Source organism: Enhydra lutris, unplaced genomic scaffold, assembly GCF_002288905.1.
Source record: "Enhydra lutris kenyoni isolate GAN:26980312 unplaced genomic scaffold, ASM228890v2 scaffoldscaffold17, whole genome shotgun sequence".
Lineage (NCBI taxonomy): Eukaryota > Metazoa > Chordata > Mammalia > Carnivora > Mustelidae > Enhydra > Enhydra lutris.
The window spans coordinates 42,123,050-42,144,482 of record NW_019154101.1 but is presented as its reverse complement, the minus strand read 5'-3'; the positions used below and the strand labels follow the sequence as shown (position 1 = coordinate 42,144,482).

Here is a 21,433-nt window from a genome sequence, read left to right as displayed (position 1 = left end):
TTTATTTATTTATTTATTTATTTATTTATTTATTTATTTATTTATTTATTTATTTATTTATAGTTCTGAAGAACACTTATTTAACAGTTAAGGACCATTACCTGGAGTTTGGAGGAGTGTCACAAAACAAAATCTAGAAGTATATGTTAAATTATGTGGTACAAGCTTAAACACTCGAGGAAAAGGGAAAGGACCAGTGTATACCAGTCTGGAAGGACTTCATGGAGAAGAGAGTTTATGAGGCTAAAGATGAAGAGATTTTTTTTTTTTTTTAAGATTTTATTTATTTACTTATTTAATTTTTTTTTTTTAAGATTCCACTCATTTATCTGAGAGAGAGAGGGAGAGGGGCATGAGAGAGAGAGAGTGAACATGAGAGGAGAGAGCAAGCACCAGAGTGGGGAGAGGCAGAGGGAGAGGGAGAAGCAGGCTCCCCACTGATCAGGGAGCCTGATGCAGGGATTGATTCAGGACCCTGGTATCATGACCTGAGCCAAAAGCAGACGCTTAACTGAAGAACCACCCAGGCATCTCTTAAGATTTTATTTTTAAGTATTGTCTCTGTGCCCAACATGGGGCTTGAACTTACATCCCTGAGATCAAGAGTTGCATGCTCTACCAACTGAGTGAGCCAGGTGACCCCAAAAATGAATAGATTTGAGATGACTTGGCCAAATGATACAAGTTCAGAATGAACTTTATAGGAAGCACTGGGTTTGGAGGTTCTGGGTTAAGCACTAGTGGGAGATATAAAATTAGATACAGAGGAACGTCAATAGCTGTATCAGCAATGGAGGGTAATAATCTTAGGTGGAAATAGAGAAATATGTGAAAACTCTGCTGACTAGAAAACATGTTCTATAAGTGATATTTTTCTATCAAAGGAGAGTCTATTTTAATGTGCATTTTTCTATAGAAATTAAACTGACTTATTTAAAAGTTCACCTGTAATATTTCAATCGATGGAAGGAATTCGATTTAAGAATTTTGTGGAAAAGCAGGACTTTTTTTTTTAATGTATAATGTATTATTTGCCGCAGGGGTACAGGTCTGTGAATCATCAGGCTTACACATTTCACAGTGCTCACCATAGCACATACCCTCCCTCCCCAGTGTCCATAAGCCAGCCACCCTATCCCTACCTCCCCCAACCCCCCAGCAACCCTCAGTTTGTTTCCTGAGATTGAGTATCTTATGGTTTGTCTCCCTCCTGATCCCACCTTGTTTCATTTTTTCCTTCCCTACCCCCCCACGACCCCCCGCTCTGCCTCTCAAATTCCTCATATCAGAGAGATCATATGATAATTGTCTTTCTCTGATTGACTTATTTCGCTTAGCATAATACCCTCTAGTTCCATTCACGTTGTTGCAAATGGCAAGATTTTGGTTTTTTGATGGCTGCATGATATTCCGGTGTGTGTGTGTACCACATCTTTATCCATTCATCTGTTGATGGACATCTAGGTTCTTTCCATAGTTTGGCTATTGTGGACATTGCTGCTATAAACATTGGGGTGCACGTGCCCCCTTTGGATCCCTATATTTGTATCTTTAGGGTAAATACCCAGTAGTGCAATTGCTGGGTCATAGGGTACTCTATTTTCAACTTTTTGAGGAACCTCCATACTGTTTTCCAGAGTGCACCAACAATGTAGGAGGGTTCCTTTTTCTTCTCATCCTCGCCAACATCTGTCGTTTCCTGACTTGTTAATTTTCTCCATTCTGACTGGTGTGAGGTGGTATCTCACTGTGGTTTTGATTTGTATTTACCTGATGGCCAGTGATGTTGAAGCACTTTTTCATGTGTCTGTTGGCCATTTGGATGTCTTCTTTGCAGAAGTGTCCGTATCTTCTGTTTCTTGATTGGATTATTTGTTCTTTGGGTGTTGAGTTTGTTAAGTTCTTCCTCGATTTTGGATACCAGCCCTTTATCTGATATGTCATTTGCAAATATCTTCTCCCATTCTGTCAGTTCTCTTTTGGTTTTGTTGACTGTTTCCTTGGCTGTGCAAAAGGAAAAGCAGGACTTATTAACACACACTACTGTTTTCTTAATTTGTAGACAATGCAGATAGCAGTACACTCCATGCTGTAACCTTCCTTCGAACTCCTGAGATTCTTACAGTAAATTCAATTGGGCAGTTAAAAATATGGGATTTCAGAAAACAAGGAAATGAGCCCTCTCAGATATTATCACTGTAAGTTGTCATTTGTAATTCACTAGGGTAATGCAAAATTAATTTGTTAAATTGTTTATAGAAACTGACTTTAAACTGTATTGTATTTTAATTGCATTTGGAAAGAATGATCCCTGATTAAATTTGGTAAAGCGAGTACAATTTGTTGGGCTTGCTGCTGCTGTGCTGCATTTAGTAAATATTTGTCCTATTGATTCCGAGGCTTTATCTCTTTTTGAAGTTTATATTATTTAATGGGGAATTTATTTTTGCTCAGCAAATGATTGTACTGATAGTAGGTACAGTGCACTTCAGATGTGGTTGGATGAAAAACACAATCCAGGATACTTTTTTCTAAGCAAAAATCCCCATTCTGTGTGTGCAGTTTTCTCTTCTCTAATAAGAATATAGAATGTGTCAAACTGAAAAAGTAATTATATAAACAAAATATTAAATAAGGTGAAGGTAAAGAATATGCTGCTTAGTTGTACATATTGTTTTTAAAATGCCAAGAAATGGAAATATGTTTGCATATCTTACCATCAGATTATCATGCTCTTTATGTCTCCAAATTGAAGAGGGGATAACTTTGGCTTTAATTCCATTGCAAAGTTCTAATATTTAGAAATATATTTAATGCACTCAATTTTTTGACATGATTTAAGTTCAGCCAGCTGCTCCAGCCGCAAAGTTATCATTTCGTTACTAGAGTAAAACATATTTCATGGATTATGCAAAGATAAATCATACTCACAGCATGTTTGTTGTCCTTGTGTCTCTCATAAAAGGACTGGTGACCGAGTACCCCTCCACTGTGTTGATAGACATCCCAACCAGCAGCATGTTGTAGCTACTGGTGGCCAGGATGGAATGCTGAGTATTTGGGATGTTAGACAAGGCACTATGCCTGTGTCTCTGCTGAAGGCTCATGAAGCTGAAAGTAAGTGTTGTGGCGATACATAAGTTTTTGTCAGGTAGTAATGTGGTATATTGTAAGGAGCTTTCTATAATGATACATAGGGATCATTTTACATTGTAGCTTTTGGCTAAATTATATATATGTATAATAATCCCTTTTTATTTGACACTTAAGTGTTTAAGATTTTATTTATTTGACAGAGAGAGAGACAGCCAGAGAGGGAACATAAGCAGGGGGAGTGGGAGAGGGAGAGGCAGGCTTCTCACAGAGTAGGAAGCCTGATGCAGGGCTCCACCCCGGACCCTGGGATCATGACCTGAGCTGAAGGCAGATGCTCAACAACTGAACCACCCATGCGGCCCAGACGCTTAAGTTTTTCAACATGTTTCATTATTCTATCCAAAACCACAGTAATTATCCTTACGTGTTCATCTTTATGTGCTTCTTTTCTTTTTCTTTCTTTCTTGCCTTTTTTGATTTAAATATTTTTTTTTTTATTTGACACACCGAGAGAGAAAGCATAAGCAGGGGGAGCAACAGGCAGAGGGAGAAGGAGAAGGAGACTCCCCACTGAGCAGAGAGCCTGATGCAGGTCTCAATCCCAGTACTCTGGGATCATGACCTGAGGGGAAGGCAGACGCTTAACCAGCTGAGCCAACCAGGCGCCCTATATGCTTATTTTCTTGGGATAATTTTTTAGAAGAAGTGGTGAGCCAAAACATAAAACTGTGATACATGTTATCAAACTGTTACACATAAAAATACCAATTTATATTGCCATGCTCTTTATAAGAGGATGACCTATTCCCGTGTAAATGTAGGCTATTTTTAATATTTGCCAATCTAGTGTTCCTCAATTTATTATTGTACCTTTTTTTTTTAAACAAGAGCAGTATTTATATATAGGATCTTGTCCCTTTTTTTGTTCATTTTTTTTATTTTGGTGGGGATTTTTTGACCAGACAAAAATTTTTCATTTTATCATTATCTTTGATATCATGACTGGATTATAGTTTTAAATTCTGACTTAAGTTTATGGTAAGCCTTGCTTGAATAAAAATGCAAAAGTAGAAACATGGCAGTATTGTAATGTCTCGGTTTAAGTTTCGCATTATTACCTTGGAAAGACAAATGATTTTTAAGATTATATTTAAGAAGCAAATAAAAGGATAGAAATATTTTGCCTCTTCCAGTTATAACTATACCCAGGGGGAAAAAAGAATAAAAAATAATGTATGTCCTCATAGAATCTGATGTTGGCTAACCCAGTGGTAGTAATACTAGAAACTTCCAGATCTCTTCTTCCAGCCTCCCTTTTTAACTGCCAGCCTGTATTGCTAAGCAATACATACAGATGTAGCAGACTGTAATGTATTGTTTTGATTCATTCTGACTCTTGGCTAGAAATAAGATGTTTTAGTATAGAGGTTTGTGTTATACTTTGAAAATAAATACTTAAGAGTCTAGGTTTGTACAGTCAGCTTATGGTTCTATAGGCTATTTTCCTTCACTTTTTTTTAAATGAAACAGTATGAATATATTTTACATAGGGGTTTTCCCAGAACACGTTCTGAGGAAGATGACCTTGTAATGTTTGGTGGCTTGATGCTTAATTATGGTATATGTCAGAATAAAAATTGCCCACTTGCAAGCATGTGCCTTCTAATACTTTTTATGCTTTGTCCCCAACCTTCTATGCTGCCTCTTGAAGGTTCTTATCCAGAATCCCAGAACCCTTGTTCACAGACTACCTGTTTGATTTGTGTGCTGCAGAGAACCTCCTAAGGCGTCCTGGCCAGTCATTGGCTCCCGTTTGTCTACTGAAACACAAAGTTCCCTTAAAGTTTAGTACTTGCAGGGTTCTCAATCCCAGATTGGCTTCTTAAAAGCCCTCCATCTGAAACAGTCCAGATTCTGGGAGCATTTCTAGGTTTTAGTTTGCTTGGAGCTGTTGCTATTTCTGTGATATATACCAGAGGTATCCAGAATACTGGCATGAAGCAAAATTGAACTGCTGCTTAGAAATTCATTTGTATGTTTTCTTTATGGTCTTCTCTGTTTTTCCAGTAATATAAACTTCATATGTATATATTTTAAGATTTTATTTATTTGAGAGAGAGAGCAGAGAGAGAGAGACAATATGAGCAGTGGGGAGGGGCAGAGGGAAAAGGAGAAGCAGGGTTTGATCCCAAGACACTGAGATCATGACCTGAGCCAAAGGCAGTTGCTTATCCAACTGAGCCACTCAGGCGCATCTAACCTTCACATGTTAGTAACACAGGAATTGAAAATAAGAGAACTTACCAATTTAAAAAAATATTTTAGGGACACCGGGTCGCTTAGTCTGTTAAGCGTCAGCTCAGGTCATGATTCCTGGGTCTTGGGATTGAGTCTGCATCGGACTCCTTGCTCCTGCCTGCCATTCCCCTGCTTTGTGTGCTCTCTCTCTCTCTCTCTCTGACAAATAAGTAAAATCTTAAAAATACATATTTTAGGAATTATCCCATTGTCCTGTTCTTTCATTAAAAAATGTAATAAATCAAATGATTGGCATTTATTTTCATTCACTTGCTGGCCCAATGCACAAATAGATTTACTTGGCTTCTTTATGCTATCTGTATGTTATAGCCATTTGGAGAATTATATTTTGTCTTTTAATTCTGAAGCCTTTGATTTTTATCACAGACTTAGGGTTTGAAGGTATGTGATGGAGGTTAATGGAAGATGATGCCTAGAGACAGGGCTTTAAAGTTTGTTCAACTCATTTGCACAGTTTTTAGCATCTTGGTTCTTACCTTTTAGTGTGGGAAGTTCACTTTCACCCGTCCAACCCAGATCATCTATTTACTTGTTCTGAGGACGGATCCCTCTGGCATTGGGATGCCTCCACAGATGTACCTGAAAAATCATCACTGTTTAACCAAGGTAAAAGGATTTAAGAAAGATTCTTGTGTGTAGTTTTGTTACAGTTTAAATTCCACATTGGAAATTCTCAGATTTTTACCATTAAAGAATGATAGAATGTTTCCATTCTCCTGCCTCAACATAAATTCTGGTATCCTAGAGCTTGAAATCCATCAGCTGCTTATTGCTGTAGTGCTGATGACTACAAATGCCATAGCTGGCTCACTTCACACAGCTGGGGGTCTTCATGCTACATTTCCAAGACTGTCCATTAAAGAATCACCAGAAAGATGCTTACTTGAAGACTTCAAATTCGATACCCATGGTATCCCATAGAAATTTGAGTATTTAATATCACTGAATGAGACTTTGGTGAAAAATGGTGATGTGTGATAATGGAGTCATCACCCTGATATTCTGAGAATTAAGTTTTGATCCTGGCCTTTTTAAAATATCAGTTGAATTTCAGATGTTTCCTAACATAATAGTAGTCTTGAAAGATGTTTTCCCCTTTTTTTCTTGCAGGAGGAAGAAATAGTACTTTTTTGTCTCACAGCATTAGTAACCAGGCTAGTGTTCACCAGTCTCTTATAAGCTCCTGGCTCAGCACTGATCCCGCAAAAGACCGTATTGAAATCACAAGCTTGCTTCCCAGTAGGACCTTGTCTGTGAACAGTTTGGATGTTTTAGGTCCTTGTCTTGTTTGTGGAACTGATTCAGAAGCAATTTATGTTACTAGACAACTTTTTTCATGAAAATACTGTCATTACAAGATTTCAGGTAAAGCATATTGTTAGCCTTTCGAAGTACAACTTCTCTGGAGATTTTTATTATTGGAAAATGTGAAATTTGCAAAGGAAGCTTCAGTAAACCATTGGTAATATCGATGCCTCGTTTGGCTTTTGTCAGTTGAATGTTCCCACAGTTTCAGAGTCAGAGAGAATGCTGATGGTGAGAGAATTGGAATCTGTGGAAGAATATCAGAGGGATCCTTTTGTTGATGTAGACGTTGCCTTCAAACAGGCTATTCTTTTTGATGTTGGGGGAATTCATAATTTTCTCAAACCACTAACAGGTTCCTATTTTTAATGACACTATGGTGGCTATTACCCCTCCCTGGTGGCCCAGGCCAATGTTAATGTTTATCCTTTTTATGGTAGATATTTTCTTGAATCTTCCCACATTTTATTTCCTTAATAAGTTTAATAAACTTCATAAAGAATTGAGTAAAAATGACAAGCTTTTGTAAAAGTGTTCACATTTTTTTAAAGGTTTTGTTTTTAAAGAAAAGTGTTTTGACAGGTTCCTCTGTTAGAGTAGATTTGAACAGAACTTTCAACTGCTTAGACCCAAATTCATTTTTCTTGAAAAAGGAAAAGTACATTTTTCCTAAGGATTTTTGCTTTTATTTAGTTTTAAAAGATAGTTCAAATGCTGAACTGGATGTTGTGCAATAAAGTAGAATTTGATATTAATAAGAGAGCTGACTTCCAAACTAAAAATTGATAGATAACATGTATGAGATGAGTATGATGATATGGTAAGAGTAGAGAATTTTGCTGTCTTTGTCCTTATCTACTGTGTTAATGATAATCTAACCTGTAGGTGTTTTGTTTATTTTTTAATATAGTTGACACGGTGTTACATTAGTTTCAGGTTAATGTGTCGTGCTTAAAAACAATGTTGTGGCATTGTCTTTCTAAAGTTAGTTAAATGTTATTGAACGTGAAGACCTTAATGACAAATCACTGTTATTATGCTATTAAAGTGTGTATTCATTTACATTATTATTATTCATTTTTATTAATTCCAGTGATAGTAATTATGGTAAAGTTTTGTTTTTCTGTCCTAATAAATACGGTCAATTCTTTTATGCCACCTTACCTCGGGGGATTTTGGCTTGGGCATTTTTGTCAGCATTTTTAAATGGAATACATATATGCAATCTGCTTTTTTATATAAATTTAACTCAAAAATATTTGATAAAATCGGTAACTTGAATTCCAAAGAATGAGAGAAGGAAAGAAAATGTTGCCATAGGAATTTTTAATCTGTTTATAGTTTCATTGCTGAGACTAATTTTTAAGACTTTTCTGTTATTAGAGAAGTAATTTGTTACAGGAAAAAAAAGTCAAAAGAAATTTTTAAGTACTTTTAATATCAAACAATTAATAGTCTTTTCATTTCCTTTTCTGTCTATCAATGTGTGTAGAATTTATTAAAATGAAATATAGCATGTTATATTTATGAATATACATTCCCCAGCAGTAATCACATGGTTTCCATAATAAAAATATAGCTATTAATTTTCCTTTGACTCACTTCCCTTTATATGAATGTCTTGCTGCAGCCTGAGCTTCAGGGTCCCTTTCCTTACTTTCCAGGCATACTCTCATTCTATTCAGTAGGCTAAATTCTTGCTGTGGGTGGGCGCTGAGTTGATGTCACTCCTGGAAGACTAGCTCGGGTGGGGGGCACAGTTTTCATGCACACTGAGTGGCAAACTTGTACCTCTGCTTTCATTTACATTATATGCTGCTGAAAAGTTTAAAGGATTCATATACGTTGTTAGCACCCTTCTCAGGTTTCAGCAGCAATACATACAATTTCCCGAGGTTGTTATAGTAAATAATTGGTAGAGGGAGGGAGCCAGATGTGTAGGCTTAGAATATTAACTTAGGCTGCAAACAAGTTTCAGGTTTGAAGCTTTGCTTTAAGAGTATTTATAACCAAAAAGAAAAAAAAATAGTATTTGTAACCATGAATAAAAGCAAGTACATTTGAATAGTGTTAAATTTCTTATCAATTGATGAATTCTGCCAGATTTAGTAAGAAACATAAGCTTTATGGAAGATAAACCCTAATTCATAAATTTGTTCATTATCACTGTCTTTATCCATGAAACTATCACATAGTTTCTTTTGAGGGCTGCAGGATCACAGAGGTAGAAGGCACCTTGGAGAGCATATCTAACCCAAATTTAACCATCACTTCCACAGCATTCCCAACAAATTATCATCCAGCCTGTACTTGAGACTATATTGTGATCAAGTTTCCCATTTCCCAGTGCAGCTCTTGGTCAGCTCTTCTTGATACAGCATTATGGCAAGGTTTTAGTATATGAGTGGAATATAAAACAATCCCATAAAAAAAAAGTAGAATCATGTTATTGTGGGTTAATGAAATGATCATGTGAACCTACTGCAAGACAGCCAATCACCATTCAGTTTACTGAATTTGCATTATGTGGGGGTGCTTTAAGGTTTCACTAAATAAATTAATTTACTGAACGCAAATTTGCTTTCATTTCTCTTCCTTGGGAGCCACGAAAAAATTTAATCCTTCATCACATTTCCAAATATTCAGAACTAAATAATCGTAGCTTTTTGGGGAAAACTTTTTTAATCCCTTCAATGGTTTCTAATGGGCAAAGCTCTCTTTGCAGCATTACTTGCCTTATTTTTTTCTTTTTTTAAGATTTTATTTGTCAGACAGATTGAGCACAAGCAGGGGGAGCAACAGGGAGAAACAGGCTCCCCACCAAGCAAGGAGCCCGATGCAGGACCCAATCCCAGGACCCTGGGATCATGACCTAGAGCCAAAGGCAGATGCTCAACCGCCTGAGCCATCCAGGCACCCCTGCTTGCCCTTCTTGGTTAAATTCCAAACCTTCCGGAAGATGGCGCCGAAAGCTAAGAAGGAAGCCCCTGCCCCTCCCAAAGCCGAAGCCAAAGCAAAGGCTTTGAAGGCCAAGAAAGCGGTGCTGAAAGGCGTCCACAGTCACAAGAAAAAGAAGATCCGCACATCACCTACGTTCCGACGACCCAAGACCCCAAGACTCTGCGTCTCCGAAGGCAGCCCAAATACCCTCGAAAGAGCGCCCCCATGAGAAACAAGCTTGATCACTATGCCATCATCAAGTTCCCCCTGACTACTGAGTCAGCCATGAAGAAAATAGAAGACAACAACACACTTGTGTTCATTGTGGATGTCAAGGCCAACAAGCACCAGATCAAACAGGCTGTGAAGAAGCTCTATGACATTGATGTAGCCAAGGTCAACACCTTAATCAGGCCTGATGGAGAGAAGAAGGCATACGTTCGGCTGGCCCCTGACTATGATGCTTTGGATGTTGCCAACAAAATTGGGATCATCTAAACTGAGTCCAGCTGGCTAAATCTAAATACAGTTTTTTCATGATTAAAAAAAAAAAAAAAATTCCAAACCTTCCAAACCCCTTTTAGGTGTCATTTTCCCAGAAAGACTTCCCTGGCCTCTGACAGTTTGGGCTAAATTATACTCTGCTTCAAGAGCCCCATTGTGCAGGGCCTGTGCTGTGCTTACAGCTATATTAAGCAGCCTTTCTCAACTGGACCAAACAAATAGGACCCATATCTTAGCATTGTATTAACAATGTTTAATACAGTGTCTGATCTATGGTAAACACTGAAGCAGTGCAAACTGAGCTGAGCTAACCTCACAATCTTGTTTTCCCTGGGAAACAAATACTCCTTTTGCCAAAGACCATCATTAAAGTGTGACATCCAAAATGAACACTTTCCCAGGTGGTGTCTGCCTCCTTCAGAGGTGACTTAAGAAAGCTTACCATCCTGGTTCTTGGTACAATATTCCTTTGTAATGCTATCTCAGTTTATTTTAAATATTCTGACATTTGCTCAATTAGACTACTGACTAGTTGAAATTAAACCCTTTGCCTTTTTCACACATGTATACTATACTATACTTCCCCTAGTGTTAACGCAGATGATTTTGATCCTTACTATTTGGTCAATCCCTGTTCAACAAAGACAAATCTTATTTCTGTAAAGAGCTAACAATCTGGGGTGCCTGGGTGGCTTAGTGGGTTAAAGCCTCTGCCTTCGGCTCAGGTCATGATCCCGGGGTCCTGAGATAGAGCCCCACATCGGGCTCTCTGCTCATCGGGGAACCTGCTTCCTCCTCTCTCTCTCTGCCTGCCTCTCTGCCTACTTGTGGTCTCTGTCAAATAAATAAATAAAATCTTTAAAAAAAAAAAAAGCTAACAATCTCCTTTGAGGGTCTTCCTCAGAAGCCAATCATTTTCAGAATTTCCCAGCATGATCTACATTCTCACCCCGTTGGTTAGGAGATAGGATAAATGTACTGAAGTGCTTAGGCCCACTCCTCCAGTCCTCCCAATTAATCAGTGACATGTGAATCATTGGTATTTGACTATAGTTATTGAAATCTTTATAAACCAACCTAATGTACTGACATTCTGCCCCATTTATCTTGTTCACAAAGCTGCTGTAGGGAGATACCTGTGCTATAGCTATCCCATCAAAAATTTTATATAATTGAAAAATTCCTTGTCCTTTGTAACACTTCCATTTCATGGTATTAAGGAAATAATCCTTTAAATAATCCATTCTAGAATCTTGACTAAGAAGAACACTAAGTCCACCAGTGTAGTTTATATCAAGCCTTCATTTAAGCTTATGGTATCAATATGGTACCCAGCTCAGACTAGTTAACATGGTTTGAAGCAGTAGCAGTGCTCTAGTCTTACAGATCAGAAACTTGGGGACATCTGAACTCTACCAAGCAAGTATTCAAACTTTCAACAGTATTGTCTGAACCACAACATTAAGTGGCAGTGTAGAGAACTAACAGACTACCATTATCTTCACATCAAAACAATTCCAACATTTTGCTCCATTAGGTCAGTGAGGAGGGAGAAAACTATAGGGGAAGGGTGAGAAGGGAGAGTAGATGAGTAGAATACAGCTGATCAGGTTAAAAAAAATTTAAAAATAAACTAATGTTCAGTTCCAAACCGTTGTAACTAGACTCTGGGGGACAGTAGCTGACACACTAGTCTAACAGAGCCATCAGAAATGCATCAGCTGTCAAAAAGTAATTTTTGTTCAGGCTGTGGACATAAGAAACTAAACTGTGATAGGCTGTAAAATAATAGCTGCAACTCATCAAAACACAGATTTTACCCCTTCATTGTATAGAAGGAAGTTACATTTTAAAACTTGTTAGCAAGAACTGTCCTACAAATAATGATACTCCAGTAGTAACAAGCATACCCGAAACCAGATTTGGTTTCTAATACCCTTCTCCAAAAAAAGGAAAAAGGACTTCTTGAAGGAACAGGGAATATATAAGATAGCTTGAAGCATCTTGTACTGTCAGAAAGTAAGGGAGTTTAAAAAAAATTTTTTTTAAGTAGGCTCTGCACTCAGCATGGAGCCCAATGTGGTGGTTTAACTCATGACCCTGAGATCAAGACCTGAGCTCAGACCAAGAATCAGATGCTTAACTACCTTAGCCACCCAGATGCCCCTTAAGGGAGTTCTTTTTAAAAATGATTTTAAAAGGTATAATAATGGGGAAGATGGCATGTCAAAGGGACACAGAAAACAATTCAACTGGAAGAGCTCCCCATAGTGAAAGCTGGAACAATTTGATCAACAAAATAAATTACTCAAACCATAAAATAAAAATCCATGAGTCCACATTGATATGAATATTTTAAAAAAATGGAGAAGAGACAAATCTGCTCAGAATTCCATCTGATTTATGTAAATTCTCTGCCCAAAAAGAGGTAGAACACAATTTTCACCCTTAAGTATGGGCTGCTCATAGTCTATAGCCTTTCCCTAAAACTGAGGGAGGAACTTAACATTCTCAGGGCCACATTGCTCTTCAGACTTCTTCCATATTTGCTGCCCCTGTTCCTCCTGTCACCCAAGCATGAAATTTGGCGCCTACATCTGTTGATAAAAAACGAAATGAAATCCGAAGTCCCCATTTCCATGAAGCTTGAAAAGTTGAGTAGGTTGAAACTGGACCGAAGGTTTTCCATCATACCAACACAAAGCCCTTCAAATGCAGTGGTAGGCACTGCCATTCAGAGACATCCAGCAGCCTTAGTAAGCACTTCCCTTGCTCTTTCACCTACCCTCAATCCCCAATCTCAGCTGCTTTTCATCTTGGGGATTGCTTCATCTTTCCTGATCATTCCTTCTCTCTTTTCCAGCTCTTCTCTCCCCCTGCTTCATTGGAGTTAAACCTCCAGTCCCAGACAGAGCAATTCACTGAACTTGAATTATCTAGGAAATTTCCCCAGAACAGTAGTTTATGGAGATACCTGGAGATACCTGACTTTAGGCTGAGAATTAAGGCGTCCCCATACACTATCTTCTACAATCTTTGCCTGTGCTTACAGAGTTTCAACCAAGTGCTCTTGGAATGGAATCTTTTAAAAGAGGTTTTCACATTTGAACTTCAGGATACAATGGCCGGTACCTAATTTAACATCATGAACCTTAATTTGAAGAAAATTTTCATAGTTAGTCTCTAGTAGAAGAATGAAAAGAGGTTTGAGGGGCTCCTGGCTGTCTCAGTCAGTGGAGCCTGTGACTCTTGGATCTCCCAGTTGTGAGTTCCAGCCCCATTTGGGAGTAGAGATTACTTAAAAAATAAAATCTAGGGGCGCCTGGGTGGCTCAGTCCTTAGGCATCTTCCTTCAGCTCAGGTCATGATCCCAGGGTCTTGGGATCAAGCCCCGAACTGGGCTCCCTACTCAGTGGGAAGCCTGCTTGGAAGCCCACTACCCCTGCTTGTATTCCCTCTTTCATTGTCTCTCTCTCTGTGTATCAAATAATTTTTTTTAACAAAATCTAAAAGAAAGAAAGATGGTTGAAAACACTATTTTCTAGAGGCAAATGTGGCAAAGGCTCGCTTTACAAAGGGTATATGCTACTTTCAAATACCATAAACCCAATGATCTCGGGGCGCCTGGGTGGCTCAGTGGGTTAAGCCGCTGCCTTCGGCTCAGGTCATGATCTCAGAGTCCTGGGATCGAGCCCCGCTTCGGGCTCTCTGCTCTCTAGGGGAGCCTGCTTCCTCCTCTCTCTCTGCCTGCCTCTCTGCCTGCTTGTGATCTCTCTGTCAAATAAATAAATAAAATCTTAAAAAAAAAAAAAAAAACCAATGATCTCATCCAAAACTTCTAATTCAACTTAGCAGGAAATAAAACCCCTTCTGGCATTCGCCGTTATTCCAGTTATGGCAATAATGACTTCCCCGTCTACCGATTCGGTTGACAGGTTAAAAATCTCCAAACTCTGTTAACCCTTCCTGGCTCAAGAATATATTAAGCTGGCTGATTCAGCAAACACTTAACTACGGACTTATTCAGGGAGAGGGCTAAGCAAAACTCAATTCATTTCAAAGCCTCTAGAAATCTCGATCCTAGCGCCCACAGCCAGGTTTCAGAGTAAATCACTGACGTTTCGTTCTGAGAATTAAACTCCTTATTGCGCGTCTTATTCTCTTTCCGTGCACAGAAAGAGCTCAATTAAAAGAGAGAGACAGACTCTCAAACGAGTGGACTTGGAAGGGGGAAAGCCCGATCCCACGAGCCGGGGCGAGTCACCTGGTCAGCGCCAGGCGGGGGCGACGCTCGCCAACAACGCTGAAGAGAGGACAACCGGCGGAAGGCAGGAGGCCGCAAGCGGCGCTCTGGCCGCCGGCGGCCGAGCGATCAGAAGCCCCCAGTCCTCGGCCCCCGCGCAAGCGACGCCGGGAAATGCCTACATCCGGGAAACCTGCGGCGGAGTGCGGCGGCGGCGACACCGAGTGGAAGGCAAAATGGCGGCGGCGGCGGTGGACTGGTGTTGAGGGGAGAGCCAGGTCCTCGCGACCCCCGCGACGGGCCGCGCTGGCCCGCGGCAGCCCCCCGACGTCTCTCTCCGCCCTGCCCCACCAGGGATACCTGGGGTCTCTGGGACGGGCTCCAGTCGCCTGGGCTACCGTCCTTGGGCCCGTGGCCGCTGTCCAGGAGCCCTGCTCTCCCCTGCAGGTAGGTCTGGGGCTGGTGTAGCGGGTGGGGCGCACTCTCTCCTCCCGAGCCGGAGTTGGCGGGGCGGTGGCGGCCGGGGCCCACGCCCAGCGCCGCTGGCTGGGGTCCAGAGGCTCCTGTGGACCGGCGGGCGGGCCGGGCCGAGTTGGCCCGGTGCGGGCCTGATTTAGCTAGTTGCATGGACCTGAGCTGAGCCCTGCCCTGGGGAAGCGAGGGTTGGCCGCGCCCGGGGCTGAAGGAAGAGCTGCAGGCACCGCCGCCTTGGAAGTGCAGGTTGGCTTGGGGAGAGTTTGGCTAGGTAGTGGCTTTGCGCGGAGTGTCCCGCTTTCACCCTTACCCGAACAGGGACGGGTCAGTGTTTAGGAAGGAAGAAAAGCGAAAGGTGGTTTTGAAAGAAAATTGCAGTTCTTTGCATCCCAGAGAGACTCGATCCTGGATTTACCTTGAAGAAAGCCTGGGGATTTCTGTTTCCAGTCCAATGTAATGTTAGCTTACTGTTCATAAGCTAAGAGGGGTAGCAGGGACGGAAGGATTTTTATGGGGTAGGAATGTGTACCTAAATAAAATGAGGGAAAGAAAAGGAAAGGAATATTACTTGTTGTAACTTCAAAACAAAACTTGGATCGCGAAGAATGACTCCGCAGTGATTTGATTTAACCCCATTCTCTGACTTCTCCAATTGAAAGCTATTTTCTAAGAGAACAAAGTTTAATGTTTGTCACCCCATATGTTACTATGACTTTATATATATATATATATATATATCGTTGTGTAGAAGTTATTCCTAAAACTAGTGAAAAATAAGTAAATAAATAGAGTCTCACACACGAATGTTGTGTCAGTTCACCCAGGGTCATGAAGCTTGTCAGGCCTTTATGGATTATTTATTGAAAATTAAAATTCTTTATCAGACTCCCTTCAGGAGGAAGAAAAGGTAGAAAATTATAATTGGAATGAATGATCTTTGCTAAGATAGCTACATTTGTGATTTAAGTAAGGTTATTTCTTTCCTTTAATAAGTTTGTAGGCAGGTAAAATGAGCTAGTTGATTCCCTAAGGCAGTGGAGGAATTTAATTGATTTAACAGTAAAAGAAGTAGCATTGTGTTCCTCTGATCAGCTGCTGCTGCAAGAAACTAGATCGTGGCACAGGCTGGGGAAGGCACAATCTTTCTGTGCCTGAATACCTATTTAATTGCCTTGCCTCTTTCCAAAAGCAAATAAACAGATACTTCTACAATTTTTTTTTGGTATGAAAAAATTGTAGGGTTTTTTTGGGGGGGGGTATGATATCTGTTTTCTTCTATAGGTTGTTTTGTTTTTAATGCTAGTCATTGTTACTCTGTATAACTTATAGCCTTGGAATAGATCCAACTCTGATTATTTAGTTTTCATTCTAGATGTTATTTTTAGATTAGTGGTTTTTTTGTAGACCACAAAGTTATTTAGTCATTGAACAACATTTTTATCAAGTAGAAATAGCAATCATTTTTCAGCACAAGATAAAATATAGTGGTAGTTTTCACTTTTTATCAGCTTTGTAGGAAGCAAAGTGAAGAAAATGTCATCAGTAAGCAAGAGAGTCTTGAATATTGCTGTCTAAACAACTGAGACTATATGCTGCTGAAAAACAATACATACTACTACTGTTGCTATTCTCCGAACTTAGTCAAAGCATTGAGACAGGCCATCCTTTTTTATAAACCTAATTCAACCCAAGGTAACACTTTGAAATCCTATTGAGTAATGGTACCTGGTTTTTCCCCAAGTTGAATAACCAAAAATTGTTTGGGTTTGCTGACATTTGCATATTTGATAAAGGTCTGAAGTTTCAAAGAAATGGAGGTTTTGTCTGCTCAGTCTAACCAATTTAAATGTTCCTTAAAAGAATGAGTCATGATCCCTGCCTTTAGGAAACTCAAGATGCAGGTTCTGATGAGAAGAGCACTGGGCTAGTTCAGGATGTGCGGATTTTGTTTCTAGTGTGACCTCCAGTTGGCTGTGTGAACTTGGTCTAGATCCATTTCTTCAACTGGAGTGTGTATGGGGGGATATATATATTTAAGATACCCTGTTCTCTCTGAATCTGTAATCTAGTAGGAAAAATGAAACAACTACAAGAGTAGGGCAAAAATGTAGGTTTTGTTTGACTATGCAAAGTGCCTTTACAATTCAGAGAAGGATAACAAACAGGCAGGTCAGTGAAATCTTTGTGAAGATGGCATGTGAATGGCACCTTAAAAGTTGGGTATAATTTCTACAAGATGAGATATGGCAGGAGCTCTCCCAAGAAACAGAATGAGTAAGGACATGAAGGTAGAAAAGCACAAGACAGAAAAGCACAGATACAAAAGCTGAGATCAAGTAATTTGGCTTGATTAGAGTATAAGGTACACTGGGGAGAGGCTGGGTAGGATAGTGAAAAGAGATAAGATAAATGACTGACATTATTGAGTTGGTCATTTATTCTATATTTGACATACGCAATTGACCCTTGACCAACACAGATATGAAGTGTGCAGGTCTACTTATACACAGATTTTTTTCATTAAATATATTGGAAAATATTTTGGAGATTTGCAACAATTTGAAAAAACTCACGGATGAGGGGCGTCTGGGTGGCTCAGTGGGTTAAGCCGCTGTCTTCGGCTCAGGTCATGATCTCAGGGTCCTGGGATCGAGTTCCACATCAGGCTCTCTGCTCAGCAGGGAGTCTGCACTCCCCCCCCAACCCCAGCCAGCCTCTCTGCCTACTTGTGATTTCTCTCTGTGTCAAATAAATAAATAAAATTAAAAAAAAAAAAACCTCATGGATGAATTGGATAACCTAGAAATACTGAAATAAACTAAGAAAAAGATGTTTTGTAGGAGTACAGAGTATAATACTTATACAAAGTATATGTTAACTGTGTTAACGTGTGTTAACTGTGTTAACCGTAAGTCTTCTGGTCAACAGTAGGCTCTTAATGGTTAAGTTCTGGGGAAGGCAAAAGTTATACTCAGATTTTGAACTGCATAGGGATCAACAACCCGAACCCCTGTGTTGTTCAAGGGTCAACTGTATTAAACTGTATTTTGAGCATAATGCTCAAAATAACCTGATTAGATCGGACCATTATTGCCCACATTTGAAGGAGAAAGTGAGGCACAGCTTGCCAAGATTACACAGCCAGTTAGTGGTAGAACTGGGATTTGTACCCTGCAGCTTGACTCCAAGGCTCTCTAACCACTAATTTAAAGGAGTCATTGAGGGTTCTAGAGTAGGAAAGTGACATGATCAGAACTATTTATTTGGAAGATTAATCTGACACCAATGTAACATGAGTTCCTGGTAAGCTATTTTGCTTTGAAGAATTCTTTTTTAAAAACTCTCTTTATGGGGCGCCTGGGTGGCTCAGTGGGTTAAAGCCTCTGCCTTCGGCTCAGGTCATGATCCCAGGGTCCTGGGATCGAGCCCCACATCGGGCTCTCTGCTCGGCGGGGAGCCTGCTTCCTCCTCTCTCTCTGCCTGCCTCTCTGCCTACTTGTGATCTCTGTCAAATAAATAAATAAAATCTTTAAAAAAAAATATAAAAAAAAAAAACTCTCTTTATTGGGGTGCCTCGGTGGCTCAGTGGGTTAAGCCTCTGCCTGCGGCTTAGGTCATGATCTCGGGGTCCTGGGATCAAGCCCCATATCAGGCTCTCTGCTCAGTGGAGAGTCTGCTTCCCCCTCTCTCTCTGCCTGCCTCGCCTACTTATGATGTTCTGTCTGTCAAATAGAAAAATCTTTTTAAAAATTTCTCTTCATTTATTATTAATTTGAATCTTTACATTTGCAATTAGCAGAGATTACTAAGATTTGTTATTGCCAGTGTTGAGTATATCTTGTTGGTTGGTTGGAATTGTAAATTCATACACCTTTCTAGAAGGCAATCTGACAATAAGTGTCAGAATTTTATTTTATTTTATTTTATTTTTTGACATAGCTCTTTATTATTTTTTCCTTTTTCAAAAATTGTATTTTATTTTTTTAAACTGCAGTTTAGTTAACATACAGTGTTATATTTCAGGTGTATAATATAGTGATTCAACAATTCCATACACCATCCAGTGCTCATCACCACAAGTGCACTCCTTAATCCCTATCACCTATTTTACCCATCTCCCCCACTCACCTCCCCTCTGGTAACCATCAGTTCTGTATAATTAAGGGTCTATTTCTCCAGCCCTGTCCTTAAAAGTGGCAAGATTTCATTCTCTTTTATGGCTGAGTAATATTCCAGTGCATATGTATGCACTACATCTTTATCCATTCATCTGTTGGTGGGTGCTTGGGCTGCTTCCAATTTGGCTATTACAAATGATGCTGCTATAAATATAGGGGTGCATGGATCCCTTTGAATTAGCGTTTTTGTATTTTGGGGGTAAATACCCAGTAGTGCAGTTACTAGATCTAAGGGTAGTTCCATTTTTAACATTTTGAGGAACTGTTTTCCACAGTGGCTGTGCCAGTTTGCATTCCCACCAACAGTGCAAGAGGGTTCCTTTTGCTGCACATCCTCACCAACATTTGTTGTCCTTTTGTTCTTGATTTTAGCCATTCAGATGTCAGTATTTTAAATATGAGCATATCTTGGAGATATTGCGGGTTTAGTTCCAGACCACTGCAATAAAACAGATATTGTAATAAAGCAAGTCAAATGAATTTTTTGGTTTCCCAGCATGTAAGAGTCATGTTTACACTATACTGTAGTCTACTGATAGTGCGATAGCATTATGTCTAAAAAGATAATAAATACATCCTAATTTAAAAATATGTTACTGCTAAAAAATGCTAACCATCATCTGAGCTTTTAGCAAGTCATAATTTTTTTGCTGGTGGAAGGTCTTGCCTCCATGTTGATGGCTGCTGACTGATCAGGGTGGTGGTTGCTGAAGGTTGGGGGGATGTGGCAGTTTCTTAAAATAAGACACCAGTGACGTTTGCTATATCCCTCAACTATTCCTTTCATGAACAATTTCTCTGTAGCACACAAAGCTGTTTGATAACATTTTTTTTTAAACATTTTATTTATTTATTTGAGAGAGAGAGAGACAGTGAGAGAGAGCATGAGCGAGGAGAAGGTCAGAGGGAGAAGCAGACTCCCAGTGGAGCTGGGAGCCTGATGCGGGACTCGATCCTGGGACTCCAGGATCATGACCTGAGCTGAAGGCAGTCGCTTAACCAACTGAGCCACCCAGGCGCCCTGTTTGATAACATTTTAACCACAGTAGAACTTCTTTCAGTATTTATTGGAGCCAGTCCATTCAAAGCTTGCCGCTGCTTTCTCAACTAAGTTAAGAAACTCCTTAAGTTTATATAATATTCTAAATCCTTTGTTGTCACTTCAGCAATCTTCACAGCATCTTCACCAGCAGTAGATTCCATCTTGAGAAACTACTTTCTTTGCTCATCCATAAGAAACAACCCCTCATTCATAAGAGTTTTGTTATGAGGTCTCATCACATCTGTAGTTACTCCTCCACTGCAGTCTTGAACCCCTCAACATCATCCATAAAGGTTAGAATCAGCTTCTTTCACACTCCTCTTAATGCTGCTATTTTGACCTCTTCCCATGAATTATGAATGTTCTTAATGGCATCTGGAATGATGAATCGTTCCAGAAGGTTTTCGGCTTACTTTACCCAGATATATCGGAGGAATCGCTGTGTATGGCACCTACAGCCTTATGAAATGTATTTCTTAAATAATGATACTTGAAAGTTGAAATAACCTCAGAATACATGGACTGCAGAATAGATGTGGTGTTAGCAGGCATGAAAACAACATAAATCTCATTGTACATCTCCATCAGAGCTCATGCGTGACCCGGTACATTGTCAATGAACAGTAATATTTTGAAAGGAATCTTTTTTTCTGAGCAGTAGATCTCAACAATGGGCTTAAAGTATTCAGTAAACCATGTTGTAAACAGATGTTCTGTCATCCAGGCATTGTTGTTGCATTTATAAAGCAGAAGCAGAGTAGATTTAGTGTAATTGTTAAGGGCCCTAGGATTTTTGGAATGGTAAATGAACATAACATTGGCTTCATCTTAAAGTCACTAGCTGCATTAGACTCTAACAAGAGAGTTGGCTTGTCCTTTGAAGCTTTGAAGCCCGGCATTGACTTCTCAGTGGCTATGAAAGGCCAAATGGCATTTTCTTCCAATAGAGGCTGTTTCACCTACACTGGAAGTCTGTTATTTAGTGGAACCCCTTTCTTAGTTATCTTAGCTAGATTTTCTAGATAACTTGATGCACCTTCTAAATTGGTACTTGGCTGCTTCACCTTGCACTTTATGTTACGGGAATGGCTTTTTTCTCTAAATCTCAAGAACCTACCTCTGCTAGCTTCAGACTTTTCTTCTGCAGTCTTTACCTCTCTGTCTTCACAGAATTGGAGAGAGTTAGGGAGGGCCATGCTCTGGATTAGGCTTTGGCTTAAGGTAATGTTGTGGCTCGTTTTGATCAGTTACACAAACCACCGAAACTTATATCAGCAGTAAGGGCATTTCACTTTTTTAATCATTCATGCATTCATTGGAGTAGCACTTTTA

General features: G+C 39.7%; 2 protein-coding genes and 1 pseudogene across 2 annotated transcripts in view; all 3 read left to right on the top strand.

Annotated features, from left to right (window-relative positions):
• The window catches only part of LOC111147623 (nucleoporin 43), a 12,177-nt gene extending 4,217 nt beyond the window's left edge, over positions 1 to 7,960 (top strand). The window contains exons 5-8 of the mRNA XM_022503801.1: positions 2,063 to 2,198; positions 2,966 to 3,117; positions 5,899 to 6,021; positions 6,526 to 7,960. Of these exons, the coding sequence (XP_022359509.1) occupies positions 2,063 to 2,198; positions 2,966 to 3,117; positions 5,899 to 6,021; positions 6,526 to 6,755 (641 nt within the window). The 3' untranslated portion in view covers positions 6,756 to 7,960. The remainder of the gene's footprint in view (positions 1 to 2,062; positions 2,199 to 2,965; positions 3,118 to 5,898; positions 6,022 to 6,525) is intronic.
• Positions 7,961 to 9,679: 1,719 nt separating this feature from the next.
• LOC111147833 lies at positions 9,680 to 10,203 on the top strand (annotated as a pseudogene).
• Positions 10,204 to 14,807: 4,604 nt separating this feature from the next.
• Positions 14,808 to 21,433, top strand: part of LOC111147624 (large tumor suppressor kinase 1) — a 52,043-nt gene continuing 45,417 nt past the window's right edge. The window contains exon 1 of the mRNA XM_022503802.1: positions 14,808 to 14,854. The gene's annotated coding sequence lies outside the window, so the exon portion shown is untranslated. The remainder of the gene's footprint in view (positions 14,855 to 21,433) is intronic.